Genomic DNA, 23,245 nt, shown 5'->3' on the forward strand with positions numbered 1-23,245 from the left:
CCTTCCTTAAATACGGAGACCAAAACTGCATGCAGTACTCCAGGTGTGGCCTCACCAATATCCTGTACAGTTGTAGCAGGACTTCTCTGCTTTTATACTCTGTCCCCCTTGCAATAAAGGCCAAAATTCCATTTGCCTTCTTGATTACTTGCTGTATCTGAATACTTACTTTTTGTGTGTTTCATGCACAAGGACCCCCAGGTCTCCCTGTACTGCACACTTTGCAATTTTTCTCCATTTAAATTATAATTTGCTTTTCTATTATTTCTGCCAAGGTGGATAACCTCACATTTTCCCACATTATACTTCATCTGCAAAATTTTTGCCCACTCACTTAGCCTGTCTATATCCCTTTGCAGATATTTTGTGTGCTCCTCACAATTTGCTTTCCCACCCATCTTTGTATCATCAGCAAACTTGGTTACATTACACTTGGTCCCTTCATCCAAGTCATTAATATAGATTGCAAATAGTTGAGGACCCAGCTCCGATCCCTGCGGCACCCCACTAGTCACAGTTTGCCAACCGGAAAATGACCCATTTATCCCGACTCTGTTTTCTGTTAGTTAGCCAATCCTCTATGCACGCTAATATATTACCCCCAACCCCTTGAGCTTTTATCTTGTGCAGTAACCTCTTATGTGGCACCTTATCGAATGCCTTCTGGAAATCTAAATACACCATCTCCACTGGTTCCCCCTTATCCACCCTGCTCGTTACATCCTCAAAGAACTCCAGCAAATTTGTCAAACATGATTTCCCTTTCATAAAACCATGCTGACTCTGCTTGATTGAATCATGCTTTTCCAAATGTCCCGCTACTGCTTCCTTAATAATGAACTCCAACATTTTCCCAGTGACAGATGTTAGTCTAACTGGTCTATAGTTTTTTGCTTTTTGTCTGCCTCCTCATGTCCTTGTGCATGAAACACAAAAAGTAAGTATTCAGATACAGCAAGAATTCAGCAAGGCAAACGGAATTTTGGCCTTTGTTGCAAGGGTGATAGAATATAAAAGCAGAGAAGTCCTGCTACAACTGTACAGGGTATTGGTGAGGCCACACCTGGAGTACTGCGTACAGTTTTGGTCTCCGTATTTAAGGAAGGATATACTTGCATTGGAGGCTGTTCAGAGAAGGTTCACAAGGTTGATTCCGGAGATGAGGGGGTTGACTTATGAAGAAAGGTTGAGTAGGTTGGGCCTATACACATTAGAGTTCAGAAGAATGAGAGGTGATCTTATTGAAACATATAAGATAATGAGGGGGCTCAACAAGGTGGTTGCAGAGAAGATATTTCCATTCATATGAGAAACTAAAACTAGGGGACATAGTCTTAGAATAAGGGCCCGCCCATTTAAAACTGAGATGAGGAGGAATTTCTTCTCTCAGAGGGTTGTAAATCTATGGAATTCTCTGCCCCAGAGAGCTGTGGAGGCTGGGTCATTTGTGGTTTTCCAATCCGCTGGGACAGCCCCAGAATCCAGGGAATTTTGGTAGATTACAACCAATGTATCCACTATCTCTGCAGCCACTTCTCTTAAGACCCTAGCATGTAAGCCATCAGGTCCAGAGGATTTGTCCACCTTTAGTCCCATTATTTTACCTAGTATTACTTCATTAGTGATAGTGATGGTATTAAGTTCCTCCCTCCCTATTGCCCCTTGATTATCCACTATTAGGATGTTTTTAGTGTTTTCTACCGTGAAGACCGATACAAAATATTTGTTCAACGTCTCTGCTATTTCCCTGTTCTCCATTATTAATTTCCCAGTCTCATCCTCCAGGGAACCAACATTTACTTTAGCCACTCTTTTCCTTTTTATGTACCTGTGGAAACTCTTACTATCTGTTTCTCGCTATCTACTCTGTCTAAACCCCTCATAATTTTTAACACCTCTATCAAATCTCTTCTCAATCTTCTCTGCTCTAATGAGAACAACCCCAGCTTCTCCAGTCTATCCACGTAACTGAAGTTCCTCATCCCTGGAATCATTCTCGTAAATCTTTTCTGCCCCCTCTCTAAGGCCTTCAAATCCTTTCTAAAGTGCGGTGCCCAGAATTGAATGCAATATTACAGTTGAGCCTGAACCAGTGTTTTATAAAGGTTCATCATAACTTCCTTTCTTTTGTACCCTATGCTTCTATTTATTCGTCCAATATTCATCCAATATCCTTTAAAAGACACAATGGTCTCTACTGCAACCATTCCCTATGGAAAATCATTCATGCTCCAACAAGCTGCTACTTACAAACATATCTCTTAACCTCACTCCTCATTTTCTTAGTGACAGTTTTAAATTGACAATCTCTCATCACTGACTCCCTAGCCAGAAGAAGTAATATTTCCTTATTCATTCTATCAAAGACCATCAAAGTTTAAAAATCTCTTATTCTATCTCAACTTAGTTTTATTGAGTGTCGTGGAAATAGTCCCAGTGTCTCAAGCCTCTCCTCACGACAATAATTTCCCATCCCTGGCATCATCCTGGTGTATCTGTACTAAATGTTCTCTATGGCTTCAATGTCCTTTCTATAATGTGGCAGTCAGAGAATTATACACAGTATTCTCACTATGACCTAATCAATAGTTGGTATAAATGTATTATTACTTCTTTATTCTTGTACACTATGCTCCTTTTTATAAAACATAAAATGCTGTTGGCCTTTCTTTATCGACCTGCACTTGCACTTTCAAGAAATGATGGGCTCGATATTTACGGGGAGGTGGGGAGATTGCAGGGGAGCGCAGTCGAGCGGGGAAATCCCGGCAAGACTGGGGACGCAGAGGTCCTGTCGAATTTAACGGTAGGACCTCATTATAATTTTTTTCTTTTGTTTGTCGCCCGGCAGCCGGTTGAATTGACAGGAAAATCAATGGCAGGGGGCCGTAACCGGGGTGTCTTGGGAACGGTCCTCGGCAATTGGGACAGGGGAGGGAGCAAAAGATCGGTGCTTAAGGATGGGGCAGAAGAGAGAAGCCATCATGGATGGGAGGGAGCATGAGATCAGGGCTGAGAGGGGGCTGGGAGAATGGCGATGGGCATGTAGGTGTCAAATTGGGGACCTGTTCCCCGTCTTTACATTTTAACCCACCCGACCCTCTCCTCCCATTGTGGGGGGTGGTTAATATCGAGGCCAAACCTTTAAACCCCTAGGTCTCTTTTAATCCACACCCTTTAGTGTCTTTTCATTGAATATATTTAGTTCTCTCAAGATATATTACCTGACACTTATTCAAATTAAATTACCTCTTCTATCTGTCTGTCTCATTCTGCTAACCTGTCTGTCTTCTTCAAGTATTTTATAGTCTTCCTTGCTGTTTGCCAAACTCCCCTATTTTTGTTTCAGCAGCAAACTGCAGAATTATGTTCCCTGTACCCAAATCTATTTAATCTTTATTTAAGAACAAAAATGGTTCCAGCACTGGCCTCCTTCCAACCCTTCTGCAATCCAAACAACACCCACTTACCCTAATTCTGTCTCCTGTCCATCAACAAACTTTACATTCAGGCTGCTACATTTCCTCTTGTACCATATACCTGAATTTTCTAACAAGTCCCTTGTGAGACACCTACTCGAATGCCTTCTGACAATCCATATACGCTACATCTACTGCATTCGTTTTTTTCTATACAATCAGTCATCTCTTCAAGAAACTCTATGAAATTTGTTGAACATGATATTTCTTTAACAAATCCATACTGGCTATCCTTCATTAACCTCTGCATTTCAAAATGCTCACTAATTTGATCTCAAATTATGAATTCTAAAAGTTTTCCCACACTGATAATAAACTGACTAGCCTATAGCTACTTGACCATCCTTCTTTCCCTTCTTGAACAAAGGTTTTTACATTGGCTATTCTGTAGTTCACAGCAGTTTGCATATTTAAGGAGGACTAAATAGTTATAGATATAAAGTCTCTGCTATCTCCTCTCTGACTTCTCGCAACTTCTTGGGTTGCACGACATCCACCTTGAGTTCTTCTAATATTATTTTTAGCACCAATTCCTTTTCTACAAATATCCTCTAACAATGGTCCATATCCTCTTCTAGTACACTTACATTCTAACTGCCACCATTATTTCAAAGGGAATTCAGGAGAAACTTCTTTAACCAGAGAGTGGTTAGAACGTGGAACTCGCTGCTACAAGGAATAGCTGAGGCAAATAGCTTAGATGCATTTAAGGGGAAATTAGAGAAGCGCATGAGGGAGAAAGGAATAGAAAGATATGTTGATGGATTAGATGAAGAAGGCTGGAAGGTGGCTCATGTGGAGCATAAACACCGCTGGGTCAAATAGCCTGTATCTGGGAAAGAAATTGCGATTGGAGGCTTCCCGCGGGCGGATGTCTCTGACCAACATTTTTTTAACGAAAATACCTGGTGGTCCCGGAGGAACGTACACTTGTGCTCCGAGGCCTAGCTGCACAGTCCAGAGTATGGGTCAACGTATTTCAGGAGTGTATGTGCAGCCTGGGATCACATGAGCCGGACAACCAATGAAAATGGCATATCCAGTAATGATGAGTTCTGTTTGTACGGAGATCATCATTTCTATGAATGAGGATACCCTCAAAACACATAAACATTTTAAATAAACAAGAAAAACACTTCACACATTTAAAATAAATTGAAATTGAATCATGTAAATATTTTAGACAAAAAACATTTTTTTAACATGTTTTAATAGGGGTAAAAATAAACTTACCCTCATGGACTGTATTTATTAAAAAATTATTGATAACATTTTATTTTTCTATCTTTTAAAACTCTTACGCTGGTAAAAGCGTAAGAGTTCGAAGGATATTTGCTTGGCAAGAGTTGGTAAAATAGCCCAAATCTCCACCCACAAAGGCCCTTCTCCCGGGGATGCGTTGGAATTGTCAAAAAACATTTTGACAGTTCACAAGTGCCGGTTTTCGGCGTATGCACATCATGCGCCGGGTACCGACACTTGCGGGGCCTTTACGAGTGCATGCGCACATCGCACGCGCCCCTGGAGACTGTGATTTTTGGCCCACTATGCAACTATGTAATTTGTAAAAAACGATCCAAATATTAATTTAATATTTCTTCTATAGCTTCATCCTCCAAAATTAGACTTGTTCTTTCATCCCTGAGCAGCTTTACCCTTTTAAGTATCCTTTATGTTTTATATGCTTATAATATTCATTAAAATTTATTTTTGTATTATATACTGGTCTATTTTCATATTTCCATCTAGCCCTTCTAATCTCCCTTTTCAACTCCCCACTCCAATTTCTAAAATCTCCCTAAATTCCTTTAGTAATTTTGGGCCCAACTTTGGCCATGACTTGCATCAATTTTTTTGGAGTAAGTTATTTTTTCTGGCGTAAGTTAAAAAATGCCATTTTCCCCCAAAAAATTTGCTCCAGAGTAAGTCAGTTAGGTACAATTTTTTTTAGGTCAGTTTTTTTTTCATAAGGGGGCGTTCCCAGACACTTACGCCAGTTTTGGCCATTTATGCCACTTTGGCCAGCAAAAACTTACTCCAAATCGACTTAGGTCAGCGTATGTGACCAGCTCTAAAAAACCTTGCGGGCAGTGAAGAAAAAGCAGCGCACATTCGATAGACATTAGGGCAGGGATAGGGGAGGGAAGGGAACTGGAGAGGACCTCAACAACCAAGCACCAAACATTGCAATGAAAAGTTCAAACAATTAAAATACTAATAAAAATGAAGTAAATCCTACCGGAGAAATACGAGCTGCTGGCCGCGATGTCACGAGGGGGTGGGGCGGGGGGGAGGTTAGCCAGAGAGAGAGAGAGAGAGAGAGAGAAAGATGCTGATATACAAAACATTCTTTCTCCCCCCCCCAAAACACTCTCTCTCCCCCCAAAACTCTCCTCCTCCCTCCCCCAATACACTCTTTCTCTCCCCCCCAAATTCTCTTTCTCTTCCCCCCAAACTTTCCTTCTCCCCCCCCAATACACTCTTTCTCTGCCCCACCCCCCCAAAACTCTCCTCCTCCCCCCGACCCCAATCAAAACTCTCAAGCACAACCAATGAATAAAAAATAAAACCGAAGTCCTACCTCGCCCAGGAACTCAGCAGGCCGACCGGCCGGTGCGGGAGGCCACTCATCCAGGGATAGGCTTGCGGCGAGATCGGAACATCCCATCGGCCGGGGATAGGGGCTGTGAGCATTGGGTCCTGCTCACAGTCCGCAGGACACGCTGGAAGGGCAGGAGAATGCGCGCAGACTTCACTGAGCATGCACGCAGGTGCCGGCATTGTTTTCGGTGCTGACCTGTTGCTCCGCCCCCCCACTTCAGAATGCACGCCACACCAGGACTCCGGGGACTCCGAAGAGCGGCCAGGATGGGGCCCCTTTTTTCCGGTGCCCTTTCCAGCGCGCAAATTCGGCGCAAAGGGGTTGGGCAAAGTTGGGCCCATTAGCCCTAATTTTATCATATACCCCCTTTTAAGTTTGTCTTGTAATCGCTCTCTTTATGCATAAAGCTTATTCTTTGATGGACTGCCTTTTTAACTTCTAGGAATGTATTTATTTTGTACTCTGCAGCTCGTATTTGAAGATTTCCCACTGCTTATCCATCAACCAGTTTGCTAACTTTCCCGCCAAGTTAATTAGGTCAGATCCCTTCTTATCTCACTGAGCTTTGCCTTTTTCCAATCCAGCACTCACATCTTTGAATCTTCAGTATCCCTTTTTATTCTTACATTGAAGTTGTGGCCATTATTTTCCAAATGCTCCCCTATTCTCATATCAGTTATTTGCTTGACTTCATTCTTTCCTTGTTGTTGACACATATTGATCGAGGAAGCAGTTTGGATGCATTCTAAAAGTGTTCCGCACTCTGACCACATGTATTTCCTTTAATCCAGCCTATCTTGGAATAGTTAAAATTATCCAGTATCATTGGGATCAAGTTTCAGCCTGAGTTACTCCTATTTTTTTGGAGCAACTAGTTTAGAATGGAGTATCTTAGAAATTGCAATTCTCGGCATTTAGTTTGCTCCAGTTCAAGTCAGTTAGAACAATTTCATTTTCGAACAGATTATTTTATTCAAAAGGGGTCGTGTCCGGCCACTTACGCCTATTTTGCAAGTTTAGGCAGCGAAAACTTACTCCAAACTAACTTAGAATGGAGTAAGTGTAGATTTTTGTACGCTCAGAAAGACCTTGCCTACACTTAGAAAATCAGGTGTAAGGAATGAGTTATGGGGTGGGGAAGGGGGGTTTACAAACATGAAACACTTCACTTTTACAAATAAAGAACCATCATCAATAATAAATGATAAATAAACCAATAAATCAACCAATAAATCAATCAAAAAAAATTAAAAATAAATTAAAAAAATCAATGAATAAAAAATTACATTTCTTCTCACCGACTGCAGAACCAGGAGCCCTCCAACAGTGTGCTAGGAAGGGGCTCCCCCAGTGTCTCTCTCTCTCTGTCAGTGTCTCACTCTCTGTCAGAGTCTCTTTGTCTGTCAGTGTCTCTCTGTGTTTTTGATAGCGAGGGGTGGGGGGAAGGAAGGGGGGAGGGGGAGGGAGAGTAGGGGGGAGAGGAGGGGAGGGAGGTAGGAGGCGGGGAAGGAGAGGGAGGGAGGAGAGGGAGGGAGGGGGGAGAGGTGGGAGTTAGGGGGGAGAGGGGGAGAGGAGAGGGGGGGAGAGGGGGAGAGGAGAGGGGGGGAGGGAGGGGAGGAGAGGGAGGGAGGGAGGAGACGGGGGGAGGCGAGGGAGGGAGTGGGGAGAGGGGGAGAGGAGAGGGAGGGAGGGGGGGAGAGGGAGGGAGGGAAGGAGAGGGAGGGGGAGGGGTGGAGAGGGAGGGAGAAAGGAGGAGAAGAGAGGAGGGAGTGGGGGAGGAGAGGAGGGAAGGAGAGGAGAGGGATGGAGGGAGGGGGAGGAGAGGGAGGGAGGAAGGGGAGGAGGGGGGGAGAGGGAGGGAGGGAGGGGGAAGAAGAGGGGAGAGGGAGGTGGGGGGGAGAAGAGAGGAGAAGAGAGGAGGGGGGGTGGAAAGGAGGGAGGGAGGGGGGGAGACTGAATGGGCCCGGCCGACGAGAGGAAGCCAGGCCGAAGACTTTGGGCGGGGCCCATCCCCAGCAAGATGCTGGGTGGGTGGGCCCCGCCAAGGGCGTGGAGGGAGGGGGAACGGCTGAATGGGAGGGAGTGGACCAGATCGGACCTGAGGGGGAGGGGGGAGGCAGCCGGAGTGGGAGCTGGACGGGGGGCAGGGGGGCGGGGGTGGGAGAGAGCCGGAGCGGAGCAGGAGCTGCACGGGGGGGTGAGGTTGGGTGGGAGCCGGAGCAGGAGCTGAAGATGAAGAGGAGGGAGGCCCGAGTCTGATCTTCGCCGCCCCTAGCCCTGGCCGAATGGGCTCACTCCCACGCCCCTCCCACGCAGCCTCGGTGGCCTGGAGCTACTGCGCATATGCAGAGGTCCCGGCACTGTTTTCAGCACCGGGGCCTGGCTCCACCCCCCACAGCTTGTGCTGCGCTGCGTCAAGGGCCTGGATCGTTCCAGCAGTGGGGAGAATACCGAGGTAAGTTTTAGGCGCGGTTTTGAGCGTGGAAATCAGGCGTGGCTCGCGGGGCTGCGCTGTTTTAGGCACGGCCCGAAAATTGACCCCATTGTCTTGGTGTTCTTCAAAAGGTTGCACATAACCACTCAATGCTGCTTTCAGATTTTTTGAATGTTAACCCTTATTCAGGGCAATAAGAAAAGTAAGCAAAGACCTGCTGCAGAACTGCAAAAGTGCTAACTACTGTATGTCTGTAGGTCTGGTTTCTCCGATTCTCACTCCAGTGTATTCACTTCCATTCTTGAGCTATCTTACTCAACTTTTGACTTCTTAATATCCTTTCACAGCCTGACTGACAACTGCATACATGCAGCCTCTTGCAAATCTTTGCAGCTTTAGCTGCCTAATTCCTGTACACATTATCTTTACTTACCTTCATTGGGCTGCCATATTGAAAGGCCTATATCTATATATGTGTAAGTTGTTCCTTTATCAGTTCTGATGAAAGGTTTTCACCCGCCATATTAACTTGTCTTTTCTTTTTCAAGTGCCGACTGACATGCTGTGTGTTTAAAACAATTTCTGTTCTTATTTCAGTTTTACAGAAATCAGAGATTTTCATTTCATTTCTAGGTGCTTCTGCCCCTTTTAAAGCAGATTTCTCCTTGTGGGATACCTGCTACAGCACCACTGAATATTCCTCAGCAGGCTCTCTTTGTATGGCAGGGATATTGCCAGCAGCTCACCCAGCATAATCAATGAGCCTTGACCCAGGAAAATAGGTAATGGTGAAGGCAGGGTCACTGGTGGGTGAAAGTTCCACTCCACCCCTTCTCCAGCAGCAAATGCATACCGGAGGAAAGTCCAGCCCCTGGGTATTTACAGCACATTTTGTAAATGCTATTTAGTATTTAAAAGCCACAGCTCCTTCAAGAGATCAGTTTTGTTTATGACCTTTTTTCTTTAGTTAAACCATATTAACTAGCTGTTAAAATACAAATCATATTTAAAGAGTTTATTTACGTCTGGTAAATTAGAATTTATTTTAAGAGGAATATACTTCAGCAGCTACAAAAGCACTTGAGTTTTACCACTTACTGTCAACTTAACTTATAGCAACCCTCAATATTATCCCACAAAGTACTGAACATCAATGATCTTTAAATTATGCTATGCATAAAATAAACAGATGAATCTGTCGCACAGCTGTGATGCTCAGTTCTCAATGTGCCATTAGCTCTGATGAAGCTAAGTCAGATACCTTGATCAGTAGCTGCTGCATACTCTCTGTTTTCTCCAATGGTGGGGGCCAAAATATATTTACATTGATGCCATTGTACTGGCAAAAGCTTAGCCCATGTACCTGCATAATTTCATAACTACCAAAGCGTAAATTATCTTGCTCAAGCATTAGCAAATGACTGCTTTACTTATTTGTATGAATTATTTTGTCCACTATTTTAATGTAATGTGATTATTTTATGCATAGTATAATTTAAAGACTTAAATCTTCATTTGCTGAGCATCTGACAGAGTTAATCTAAAGGTTGATTATAAATATAAAACTGTCAAATATTATCTATAATTTGTAGTTGTATAAATACTTGGATCACCTGACATTACAAACTTTGAAGAATTACCTATATTATGTACAATAACCAATTAAATCTATTTTTCCCCCCTTTTCCTTCAGCTGAAAATTGCCAATCAATCGGTAAGTCTTTTGTCAGTTTTACTATTACCCTATCTAAAGGTGCATGCTCATATGAGATTAACTTGAGTATCAATTGATTCTTCAAATGTGAACATTGAGACGTTCCCATTTTAAGACACAAATAGTATGGACTCATGCATTGTTTTTACTTCTATATAGTGTCCTAAACCTAAGCCATGTAGCTGTGAAAAGGGGGAAAGGGGAGAAGATGGAGCTCCTGTAAGTATTGTTAAAATATTTGTTCCTGAATTTATTTTCTTCTGAAGCATGGTACCAGATTGCACTTAATTGAGCAGAGGCTGATTGTTGTTGCTATTAATTCTCCTTTCTGACTAACACCTAATGGAGGTGCAGAAAGCCAATGAATACTCCAGCCCACAAACTGATATTTCATGAGAAGAAAACTCATCTGTTTTTTAACAGGTGGGATTACATTAAAACAAAATGTACCCAAAATGTTGGTGTTAGGACAATTTAGCCATAGCACTAAACAGTATCTAAACCTTGCAACTAAATACAGAAAGCCAGTGGAACTTGCACATTGAGGAGAGGGACTTTTAAAAACTAATGAATGAACTTGGATAAAATAAAGGTGCAGTTACACTACCTCTCTTACATTGATGCAAAGCAAATTTGGCTGCACAGTGATGTGAAAGTAGCAGTGTAACTCTGCAGTCACATCCCTATCTAATTCTGAAGTGCAGTAAAACCAAGCAGTATGAAACACCTTGGGGAGGTTGTCTCACGCAACTTGGACTTGATATAGCATAACTCCAGAGAAGTATGAAATTAGGTTTAAAAAGTGTGTTCTGAAGACTTCATAACTTGTTTTTTATGGTTCTTTAAAAACCATTAGCCATCATCATTTGGTCTGCAGAGGTTTAAGGAGAAAGCACACCACCACCTTCTCAGGGAAACTAGGGGTGAGCAATAAATGTGGTCTAGCCCACGTCAATCACACCCCACAACAAATAACAAAGGTCATGTCCAGAATAAAGTTCCTTATACTCTGGCTCAGCAATATGTTTTCATTCATTCTTAGCACTGATGTTACCCCCTTTGATGAACAGAAAATTCAGCCAAAGAATATAAACTAAAGGAAAAGGATTAAAAGAAATCTGCTTGTTTGATCACTGGTTACATCTCTAGGGAGGATGCATATGATCTGTTCCATACATCCGCTATTATTCCAGGGTTAAACGGACATGCAGAAAGAAAAGACAGGATCATTTACAGATGTTTTTCATTCACTATTAATGTGACTGCCGGGTTTAGTTATAACCTGTTAATTAAAGGGTGGGGGGGTTGAATTTGCCCCCTATAGGCGGCTGGCTGGCAGAACGTGCCGGCCAGATGACGGATCATCCCTGGGGAGGCCCAGTCCATTTTAAGGATTGGGTCTAATTAGAATTGGGCTGCTGTTTGAAATCGAGCATCCACAGCAGCCCGCTGGCTTCGGTCCTGAAGAAGGTAGATTTATGGAGGAACCCTGATCTCTGGTGAGGTTGACTGGAGTGGCTGCGCCCCACATCTGGCATTGCGGAGCCTGGAGGAACTGTCCTGCTCCTCCCGGCCCCACAAAAATAAAGTCTAACAACTTGCAGGCTGTTTCTAGCCCAACCGCCCTATTGACCCTTGGGTCGCCTACTCGGAAGACCCCAGCAAAATGGCGACAGCCATCATCACCACCATGGCAACAAGAACATAAGACCATAAGAAATAGGAGCAGGAGTAGGCCACCTTATCCCTCGAGCCTGCTCTGCCATTTAATAAGATCATGGCTGATCTGATAATGGACTCAGCTCCACTTCCCTGCCCACTCCCCAAAACCCTTTATTCCCTTATTGCTCAAATATCTGCCTATCTCCTCCTTAAATATATTCAATGACCCAGCCTCCACTGTTCTCTGGGGCAGAGAATTCCACAGATTTACAATCCCCTGAGAGAAGAAATGTCTCCTCATCTCAGGTTTAAATGGGCGGCCCCCATATTCTGAGACAGTGTCCCCTAGTTTTAGTTTCTCCTGTGGAAATATCCTCACTGCATCCACCTTGTTGAGTCCCCTCATTATCTTATATGTTTCGATAAGATCACCTCTCATTCTTCTGAACTCCAATGCGTATAGGCCCAACCTCCTCAACCTATCTTCATAAGTCAAGCCCCTCATCTCCGGAATCAACCTCATGAACCTTCTCTGAACAGCCTCCAATGCAGTTCACTTCAGCCCCATTGCTGCTGGGTGGGAAAGTTCAGCCCAAATATTTAATCACAGAAACTGTTATGATCAGAATAACTCCACAAGATTGTATACTGTAAGCTCAAACTGTTGTGACCTTGGTCTCGTTAATGTAACTCCAGAGTGAGGAAGCAGCATGTTACACTGCCTTTTATACCTGCTTGCCCGGGGTGTGCAGGTGACCCTTGGGTCCCCAACAGGTGCGTCCCCTGGTGACAAGTCTTACACACTAGTAAAGTTTACATACATAACATCACTCGCCCCCCCCCCCCCCCAAAGTCTTAGATACGAGTTATTTACAAGTTGAGGCGATCCGGTGCTCTACTTTCCCGGGTTGATCGCCTGAGTTGATCGGATCATTGCTGCACTGCAGCGCGGCTGGTCTGATCGGACTGTCGGGCATGGTGGGTTCATCCTCGTGATTGACAGCGAGGTCGATTGCTGGTTGGTTGTGTGTTGGTGGATCAATGATAATGTTCTCTTCAAACTGTTCTTGGTTGTCAGTGAATCGCTGTTTGGTCTGATCCAAATGCTTTCTGCACGGTTGTCCATTCAAAAGTTTGAAAACAAACACTCTATTCCCCTCCTTGGCTAAAACAGTGCCAGCACCCATTTGAGACCATGACTGTAATTAAGAACAAATACAGGGTAATTAACCTCAATATCACGCGATACAGCCATGCGATCGTGATACACGTTATGCTGGTGACGCCGGGTTTCTACATGATCGTTCAGATCCTGGTGGACTAAGGAGAGCCTGGTTTTGAGTGCTCTCTTCATTAACAATTCTGCCGGGGGAACACCAGTAAGCGCGTCGGATCATGTTCAGTAGCTGAGCAGAACCAGAGATAATCGGGTCTGCAGGGAACCGTCTGTCATGCATTTCAAGCTTTGCTTGATAGTTTGGGCTGCCCATTCCGCTTGACCATTGGATGCGGGCTTAAACAGAGCAGACCTGACATGCTTGATGCCTTTGCGGGTCATGAACTCGTTGAATTCCAAGCTGGTGAAACATGGTCCATTGTTACTAACAAGGACGTCGGGCAAACCATGGGTGACAAACATGGCCCGGAGGCTTTCAATGATGGCAGTGGATGTACATGATGACATTATTACACATTCAATCCATTTAGAGTAAGCGTCCACTGCTACGAGGAACATATTTCCTTGAAAGGAGCCAGTGAAACCTACGTGGACCCTGGACCACGGTTTGGAGAGCCATGACCACAGACTCAGTGGGGCCTCCCTAGGTGCATTGCTCAACTGTGAGCAAGTGTTACATTGGTGTACGCATGACTCTAATTCCGAGTCAATGCTGGGCCACTAAACGTGATAACCTTCATCATGACTATGCCTGGGTGGGTACTGTGTAGGTCGTGTATAAACGTTTCCCTGCCTTTTTTTGGCAAAACCACGCAATTCCCCCATAGGAGACAATCCAAATGGATGGATATTTCTTCCTTGCGTCGGTAAAATGGCTTAATTTCGTCTTGCATTTCCCTGGGAACAGTCGACCAGCTCCCATTAAGGGCGCAGCTTTTTACTAGTGATAGCACAGGGTCCTGTTTAGTTCAGGTCCTGATCTGGCGAGCCGTGACTGGTGACCCCTCGCTCTCAAAAACATCCATTACAAGAAGCAAGTCTGCGGGTTGCGCCATTTCCACCCCGGTGATGGGCAATGGTAGCCGACTGAGGGCATCCGCACAGTTCTCCGTGCCTGGTCTGTGGTGGATTACATAATCATACGCAGATAATGTTAGTGCCCATCTTTGGATGCGGGACGAAGCATTGGTGTTAATACATTTGCTTTCTGAGAACTGTGAAATGAGTGGTTTGTGGTCGGTTTCGAGATCGAACCGGAATCCAAATAGGTATTGGTGCATTTTCTTAGCCCCGTATACGCATGCTAATGCTTCTTTCTCAACCATACTGTAAGTTCTTTGAGCCTTGGATAAACTTCTGGACACATATCCAACCGGTTGCAGTTTGCCTGACAAATTGGCTTGCTGTAACACACAACCGACCTGTGCGAAGATGCATCACGAGCTGGTACTAAACATTTACACGGGTCATACAATACAAGTAGCTTGTTAGAACATAGCAGGTTTCTGGCCTTATTAAAGGCTGTCTCTTGAGATTTACCCCAAACCCAGTCATTACCCTTGCGTAGCAATAAATGCAAAGGTTCCAGCAAAGTGCTCAACCCCGGTAGAAAGTTACCAAAATAGTTGAGGAGTCCCAGGAACGAACGCAGCTCCGTCATATTCTGTGGTCTGGGTGCATTCTTGATGGCCTTTGCCTTGGAGTCCGTGGGTCTGATGCCATCCGCCTCAATCTTTCTCCCAAAAATTCGACCTCTGGCGCCAGGAAAACACACTTGAAACATTTCAGCCTGAGTCCCACTCTGTCTAGTTGCTTTAGAACCTCTTCCAGGTTGTGCAAGTGTTCGGTGGTGTTGCGGCCAGTGATCAAGATGTCATCTTGAAACACCACGGTGCGCGGAACCTATTTCAGCAGACTCTCCATGTTCCTCTGGAAGATGGCCATAGTCGAGCAAATCCCAAAAGAGCATTTATGGCATATGAACAGTCCTTTGTGCGTGTTGATGCACGTCAATTTTATCGAAGGTTCAGCCAGCTCCTGTGTCATGTAAGCAGAGGTTAGATCCAGCTTGGTGAATGACTTCCCCCCTGCTAGCATTGCAAAGAGGTCATCCGCTTTGGGTAGTGGGTACTGGTCCTGTAACGAGACTCGGTTGATCGTTACTTTGTAGTCCCCGCAGACTCTGACCGTCCCTTCGCTTTTCAACACCGGAACAATTGGACTGGCCCACTCGTTGAAGTCGACTGGCAATATGATTTCCTCTTGTTGAAGTCTGTCCAGCTCGATCTCGACTTTCTCTCGCATCATATATGGAACTACTCGGGCCTTGTGATGAGTGGGCCATGTATCAGGGACTACACTTCGGCGCCTGTGAAGTTGCCAATGCCTGGCTCAAATAACGACGGGAATTTGTTTAGTACTTGGGCGTACGAGGCCTCATCCACCGAAGACAGCGTTTTGATGTCGTCCCAGTTCCATCGGATCTTTCCTTGCCAGCTTCTGCCGAACAGCGTTGGGCCATCGCCTGAAACAATCCATAGTGGTAAATCATGCACAGTTCCATCGTACGATACCTTCACTGTCGCAGCAATGACTGGTATGAGCTCTTTGGTGTAAGTGCGCAGCTTTGTGTGAATCGGGCGTAGTTTTGGCCTTTGTGCCTTGTTGCCCCACAGTTTCTCAAAAGCCTTCTGGCTCATAATTGACTGACTCGCCCCGTGTCCAATTCCATAGAAACTGGAATGCCGTTTAATTTGACTTTCAACATTATCGGAGGGCTTTTGGTAGTGAAGGTGTGTACCCCATACATTTCCTCTTCAGCCTTGAGTTGAGTTGCCTCTCTTACTCGTTCAGCATGATCCGCACCGGATCAGTCATCTTCTGCCGACTCTGCCACGTGGTGAGTCGCAGCACGTCTACACATTCGCTGGAGGTGCCCCATTGTTCCACAGCCCTAGCACACGTAGTGCTTGACTCGACATTGATGGGCCCGATGATTACCTCCGCAATGCCAACATGGTGTTAATGGATTCGCATTCACACCCCACAGCGGATTCTGAGTCATCCTAGATCTGGCCTCTGCAGCGTGTAGGTCCTGCCATGTACAGTTCTACCTGCTGAAGGTGTTATTTTATGCACATTACTTGCCGGTGAGCTTCGATGCTGCAAAGATATCTGTTTAGTGTTGTCGTTCATGGACATGAAAGCCTGGGCTATCGTGATGGCCTTTCTCAGATCTAGGGATTCGGCAGACAGCAGTTTGCGAAGAATGACCTTGTGGCCGATTCTAAGCACGAAAAAGTCCTGCAACATTTTCCCCAAAAATCCAGCAAATTCACACGGTACTACAAGGCGTCTTAGGTCAGCGACATAGCTCGCCACATTCTGTTGCTCATAGCGATGGTGCATGTAAAAGTGATACCTGGCCATCAAGATGCTCTCCTTCGGCTTGAGGTGTTCCCGAACCAGCGTGCACAACTCTACATATGTCTTGACTGTTGGTTTCATTGATGCTAGCAGATTTTTTATGAGGCCATATATCATGGACCCACAAACAGTGAGGAGAATCGTCCTGCGCTTGACCGCGGTATCTTCCGTATCCAGCTCGTTGGCCATGAAGTACTAGCCAAGACGATCAACGAATGCTTCCCAATCATCACCCTCAACAAATCTCTCAAAAATACCAATGGCAGCCATAACCGCGTGAACGTTCGTGATCTGTTACTTGTCGCCAATTGTTATGTTCAGAATAACTCCACAAGACTGTATACTGTAAACTCAAACTGTTGTGACCTTGGTCTCTTTAATGTAACTCCAGAGTGAGGAAGCAGCATGGTAGACTGCCTTTTATACCTGCTTGCCCGGGGTGTGCAGGTGACCCTTGGGTCTCCAACAGGTGCGCCCCATGGTGGCAAGTCTTACACACTAGTAAAGTTGACATACAAAACAGAAACTATACGTATCTCCTTCAGTATGGAGTGTGAATGACTTTCATTCACACTCGCAATCTCATCCTTGTAAATCCCCATCTTTATTGCTCTGTTTGCATTTTCTAAAATTATTTGAGGGTAAGGCTCCTTTTACTTTTTTTCTTATTTCCTGCACTCCTCTAGCCAAGCACTAACACCAGCTGTCAGGATGAGTCAATGACCTGCTTCTAGGCTGCCATTTATAACACTCTTCCCCTGGACAACAGTGTGAAATAGTGGAAGGATTAACAGTCTGACAAGCCACGACATGAATGCTCTTTCCATGCCCGATAGGGTGGTTAGTGCTATATGACGCGAGGGTTTTAGATGCCCCCACAACCCAAACGACTGGGCGAGGAACAGATGCGAGTTACCTGTTGGACATCAATCAATAATTCCGGGACGGAGCTCCGGTCTCACTGGCACTGTTTGGATTCGAACCCTGCACCTTTTGACTCAGACGGGAATTCTACCACTAAGCTGGTTTCCACTAGGAGATATAGGAATATGATTCAAAACTATATAGGATAGAAGAAAAGTTTGCTAATAATCTGTAGACACTGCAATGCTATCACATTCCAGTGTCTTCTGAAATTTATCACGCTGTGATAAAATTACAACTGGAAATATTTCTCCTATTTACTTTATGAATTCTGTTTTATTCAGGCAACTTACAGCAGTGGTTCCACACAGATTCTGTTGTATGGAGGTGAAAGGACAAGAGAGTGGTTCTTTTGCATTGTAGCTGACACTGGGGTCGATTTTAACCTGCAGCGAGTTTCAGATGGGTGGTGAGAGTGTGAAACGCACTCATTGTATAATTTCAGGCCCAGGTATTTTAACTCCCGGTCCTCATTTAAATGCTGCCAGTCCAAATGGTTCCAAAGTTAACCCATCCAGGTGGGCTGAAGACGCGGAGCGGCTGCCGACAGGGGAGACTGCAACTTTCGTTGTGGGGCCCAGAGGAGCACTCTTGTTCCTTTTCGCCCAACAAAGGACATTTTTTGACTTACCCGGAGGCGCTCATTGTCCTTCCCACCAGCTGCCCATATGCTTCAGTCTGGTGGGAAAACCACAGCGGTTTTCCTGCTTATGCCCCAGTTAAAATGCCGTCAAGATCCTATTACATAAATGTTGATGAATTGCATAAATTCATGAGGCTCCTGGCTGCTTTTGGTGGGCGCCTCATCCACCTGAAGAATCTGGAGACAATGGGAAATGGCTGAGTTCCGAGCAGGCACGTAACCTGCTCAGTTTTAACTGGTCACCTGCCTGGTTTCCACCTGGTGGTAGGGTTAAAATTAACCCGATAATTTTGAAGCATTTTTTGTTTCCTGTATGGCATAGCAATATTTGATCATGCAACGAATAGAAATCATTATGCTCTGGGATGTTTATGTTATATACCAAGTTTCTGAGACAGAAGTATGAAGCTTGTGTGTATTTGTAAGAAGCGTGCAGAAATAGAGGCACCGAACAATAAAGCACACGCCTCAGTGTTCCATGATAAGAAGTATTATTACATATGGAGTTTAATGCTGTCACCAGCTCTTGCATTGATGAAGGAAGTAATATTTGACAGATAGAGGGATAAATGAGTTAAATAACATATTGTGGAATATTAAAGGATCCTTCACATTCATAATAATTAAGTAGGTTCCTAGGGGAAACCACAAAAGTGTGAGTGTGATAAGGATGGCTCATTAATTAAAGCAAAAGTAATTTGTCTGCATTGTACATACTAGCTAGAATTGCACAATTTATTTTAATTGAGGCTAGATTTTCTGCCTATTGCTTTTGAATTGGCAGGAAATCTGGGCTAGCGTACAAGTTAGATGTATGTTTTCTAGGATATTACGATCACCAAATCAGGTCACAAGATTGGCGTGGGCGAAGAATGCCCTTCAGCCTATTTGACTTCATCCTTCCAGAATAACAGCTCTACTTTCTTCTCATTACAGCATCTAGCTGTTCTTTAAACGAATCCAGTGCATCAACCACCCTTCTTGAGTTGCACTGCAGTTGTTGATCACCCTCTGTGTGAAGAGATACTTACTGACATTTGCCCTAAATAATGCCCTGCACAATCATGAACCTGTATTATCTTGCCCAGTTGCCCTAAAGCACCAAACGTGTGATTTTAAATCTAGGATGTTGAAAGATGTGTCAAATAAAAATTTGCGAAGCCTTGACTGAATGGCACTTTATTTTAATATTTCTCAAGCTTAAATGAAGATGCCCACATACTTGTGAATTATACTTTTTCTAGCATGAGTTTATAACTTGATCACCTATGGATAAGCAGCTAATATCGTGCACATCATAATTTGAAATGTTATAGATGTTGTAATACTTTTGTTTAGTAAGCACTCTACTAACATCTGGATATTAATTTAGGGGAAAAAAGGAGATCGAGGTAAAGATGGGAGCCCTGGTACAAAAGGAGTACAGGTACTGAAAAAATACTTTATCATATTTATAATGTTTCATCTTCAACGTTCCATTAAAAAAGTAAAGGCTAATAAGAGTACTTTCTGTATGAAGTCTGGCATTTTGTATCTCCATAAAGCCAAAAATAAACCGTAATAACGGTGATATAGTTTAACTGAAAGGAAATAGATTGATAATTTTTTAAAGAGATATGGGGGATAAGTTCTTAAAAAAGTATTGTAACCTTTGTCTCACTTCCTTCATGAGCTGAATTGCAATCATTTCATTCAAAGAGAAGGAAGGTCTAAGGGGAGTATTACATCCCAGAGGTTTTATTCAAGATAGTTTTCTCACATTCAGCATCTCAGGGGTGGGGGGAAATTACTCTTGCTCCTCCTGGCTCCACAGGAACAAATTAAAAACATTAAAAGACAAATTGTAATATTAATATGGTTGATATAGTCACAAACACTGAGTGATATGAACACATACTCAGAAAAGAAAAGTACTTTGCGTAGAAAATGGTGAGTGTGTGGAACAAATTCTCAGAGAGGAACTGGAAGAGGACAGCAAATTTAAGAAGCAGTTGGATAAGAAAGAAAGAAAAAATTGCATTTAGTTGCCTTTCACAACCTCAGGATGTCCCAAAGTGTTGTACAGCTAATTGAGTACTTTTGAAGTGTCATCACTGTTGTAATGTAGGATAAAATTACCACTGAGGGAAGCAGTAAGAGATATTTGAGATAGAGGGTGTATGATAATTTTCCAGACTTTGGGACTAACCCGATGGACTATAATGATCTGTTCTGGTCCTGTACATTCCTGTGTACACTGAAGGATTGATTTGGAGACCAGAAACCATGCAACATGTGAATAATTGCTGCAAAACCATCCTTGATCATTCTGCCCGCTGAATCTCCCAGATGTCGAGGAAGCTTTGTATTTTCCAGAATGTTAAGAGTTTAGCCTGTCCATCGTTAGAATAAAATTTTAGCCTGGATGGCAGCCATTCAACTTTGCTGTCGGTGCATTTAATCAGACTCATTTATGCTACAGAGCTGTCTCTGAAACCAGTTCTGTAATATAAGTGTTGTATAAGAAGAGCACAAGGGAAATGCAGGGTGACTCTTTCATTTTGCCATCTCCCTTCCTGTGAGGAAGCTGCTGACCTTCACGTCCCTCAAAGACACGGCTAAGATCAGAACCTCCATGTATGTAGGGTATTGTGGGCGGAAGCATGCATGCTGCCATGGCGTTAATGTTAACTTTTGGCAATAATGAGAAATGTGCGATATTGGACTGGCCGCCTGTAATACTCATCTCCCGATTTTCCTGGACTGGAGAGGTGTATAACGGGCGGCTGATCCGATATCGCCCTTTTTATATTATTGCCAAAAGTAAAAATTACCTCCACTTTTCTTTTTTTTTCTTTCTCCAGTCTGTGTTGAGTTAAGAAGATAATGGCCTAGAAATTGGATTGCGCCCAAAGTGGAGCACAATCCAAGTCTAGTACCTTTTGCAGACGCCTAAAGAGATTAGCAACAGGACCACAGCAAACGGGACCTATTTATATGTAAACTGCGAGCAGCAGACACCACTCAATGTAGAATGATAATGTTGTGGCATTGGCAAGCATTTAATTTCTCCTGGAAAGATTGTGGGAGAGTCCTTCAGATAGGATGTTATATCGCATTGTTGTGGAAGTAGTCATGGGATACAAGTTACTTTCTGGGACTTGCCCTCCAGCTTCTCCATCTCCTGCAACTTCCAGGATTTGGTTTCCTTGTATAAAGAGGGCTCCACTCCATGGGCCCAAATTTGGGCTATAGGGAGGGATACAATCACTATCACTAAAGACATAGGGCCCAAATTTGCCCAGGAGTTGCTGTTTTTTTTTGGAGCAACTTGATTTTTCTGGAGCATTTTAAAAATCCCCATTCTGCACATTTAATTTGTGCCAGTGTAAGTGAGTTAGGACTTCTTTTAGTTTAGTTTTTTTTCTCAAAAGGGGGCATTACCAGCCACCTACGCCTGTTTTGGCCATTTAAACCAGTTTGGACAGCTAGTAGTTGCTCCAAACTAACTTAGGCCAGCGTATGTGGACACTTGTGGCCGCACAGAAAACCCTTATGGAGAGTTAAGAAATCAGCGCAGGTAGCCAGAGATAGGGGGCGGAAGGGAAGCACAGAGGACCTTGCAAAGCACTAAACACCTTCACAACAACATGAATGAAGCATAAAAACGATCAATAATAAATAATAAATAAAAAATAAAAAATAAAACTTAAGTTCTACCTTCCGAACTCGGCCCTCTGACGGACTTGACTTCTCGCCGAGGGACTGGACTTCTCTCCGAGGGACTGGACTTCTCTGAGGGACTGGACTTCTCTCCGAGGGAGTGGACTTCTCTCCAGGGAAAACTTAATCAGTGTTGGCTCATAACAATTTGACATGTGCCCACACAAAATGCAACGTTCTCACCACACTACTGCCTGCTGGCCCATGTTTTATCGGGAGGTGCTGTTGAAGATTATCGGGTCGCCCCTTCGGCCAGGGATAGGGGGCGGTGAACATCAGGTCATCCTTTCGGCCAGGGATAGGTGGCGGCGAGCATTGGGTCCAGCTCACAGCTTGCAGGACGTGCTGGGAGGGCGAGGAGCTACTGCACATGTGCGCAGACTCCACTGCGCATGCGTGCAGCTGCCGGCACTGTTTTCGGCACAGGGCTGTAGCTCCGCCCCCCACTCCACGAGAAACGCCTTGCCAGGACCTGGGACACACAGCAGAGCGGCCAGAAACGTTAGTAAGTTTTTTGGCGCCGTTTTGAGCACACAAAGTCGACGCATCTTGGGAGAGAGCGCCGGAAAAAGGGGTTGGGGAAATTTGGGCCCCTTAAAGGGGTCAGGTCGCTTATGGAGGCATATGCCAAGTGCTGCCTTCTATTGTGGGCTGCTTTCTCTCAGTAGGAAATGAAACAGAGATACAAGTTAATACATACTGAGGAATTAGATTTAAGACGATCTTGTCATAACAGGGGCTGGTAAGAGAGAAAATGGTTTCATGCAGATGAGGAGGAATTTAAGTTTGTGAACTTTAACAGTGGGCGTGTTTGTGCTGTGAGATTGAGGGATAATGAAAGTAGAATAAGGGTAATGAAAACAATCAAGACTGTGTGAGGGGCACAATGTATTGAGGTACACTAAATAATCACCTTTTCCTTGGTTAGAGGCATAGCCAGTCAGTGCCCTATATTGTCCCTTCTGAAAAGGTCAATGAACTTCTTTTGGCATCACTTCTGTTTTTAACTTTGCTAGACTTGTCACGTATCCAATTGTGCAAAATAAACAGTCTACGATTAGAATGGGTGGCAAAATACTATTATTTTATTGTGCAATAAACAATATTTCAAATTCAAAACCTGATGAAAGCTATGATAATATGTTAAACTATTATTTTTGATTCTTTGTCAATAGGGACAACACGGTTTAAAAGGAGAGTCTGGGATTTCTGGTGAAAAGGTGAGTACACTTCTGATTTTTTAGCACTACTGGGTAAATGTAAGTTATCAATCACATGTTTATAGAACAGTTACAATAAACATATTGGGCCTGAAATTCCGATCGAGGTCTTCTCGCGGGCAATTGACTGAAAATGTTAAAAAAGATGTACACCTACTTGTTCCTGCTGCGCCCGCTCAAATTTCCAATCCTTCACTCCCTACGCATCGGAGCGCATGCATGTTGGGACGTCCGTATGCTGGAGCTGGAGTCACATTGCTCT

The 23,245-nt window shown here is 44.1% G+C and overlaps 1 protein-coding gene across 1 annotated transcript in view; it reads left to right on the top strand.

Annotated features, from left to right (window-relative positions):
• LOC139264487 (collagen alpha-1(XXVIII) chain-like) overlaps positions 1 to 23,245 on the top strand; it is a 405,978-nt gene that overhangs the window by 8,005 nt on the left and 374,728 nt on the right. Inside the window, exons 4-7 of the mRNA XM_070881040.1 lie at positions 10,209 to 10,229; positions 10,389 to 10,448; positions 19,434 to 19,487; positions 22,939 to 22,983. Of these exons, the coding sequence (XP_070737141.1) occupies positions 10,209 to 10,229; positions 10,389 to 10,448; positions 19,434 to 19,487; positions 22,939 to 22,983 (180 nt within the window). The remainder of the gene's footprint in view (positions 1 to 10,208; positions 10,230 to 10,388; positions 10,449 to 19,433; positions 19,488 to 22,938; positions 22,984 to 23,245) is intronic.

This window comes from Pristiophorus japonicus, chromosome 5 (genome assembly GCF_044704955.1).
Source record: "Pristiophorus japonicus isolate sPriJap1 chromosome 5, sPriJap1.hap1, whole genome shotgun sequence".
In the NCBI taxonomy this organism is placed as follows: domain Eukaryota; kingdom Metazoa; phylum Chordata; class Chondrichthyes; family Pristiophoridae; genus Pristiophorus; species Pristiophorus japonicus.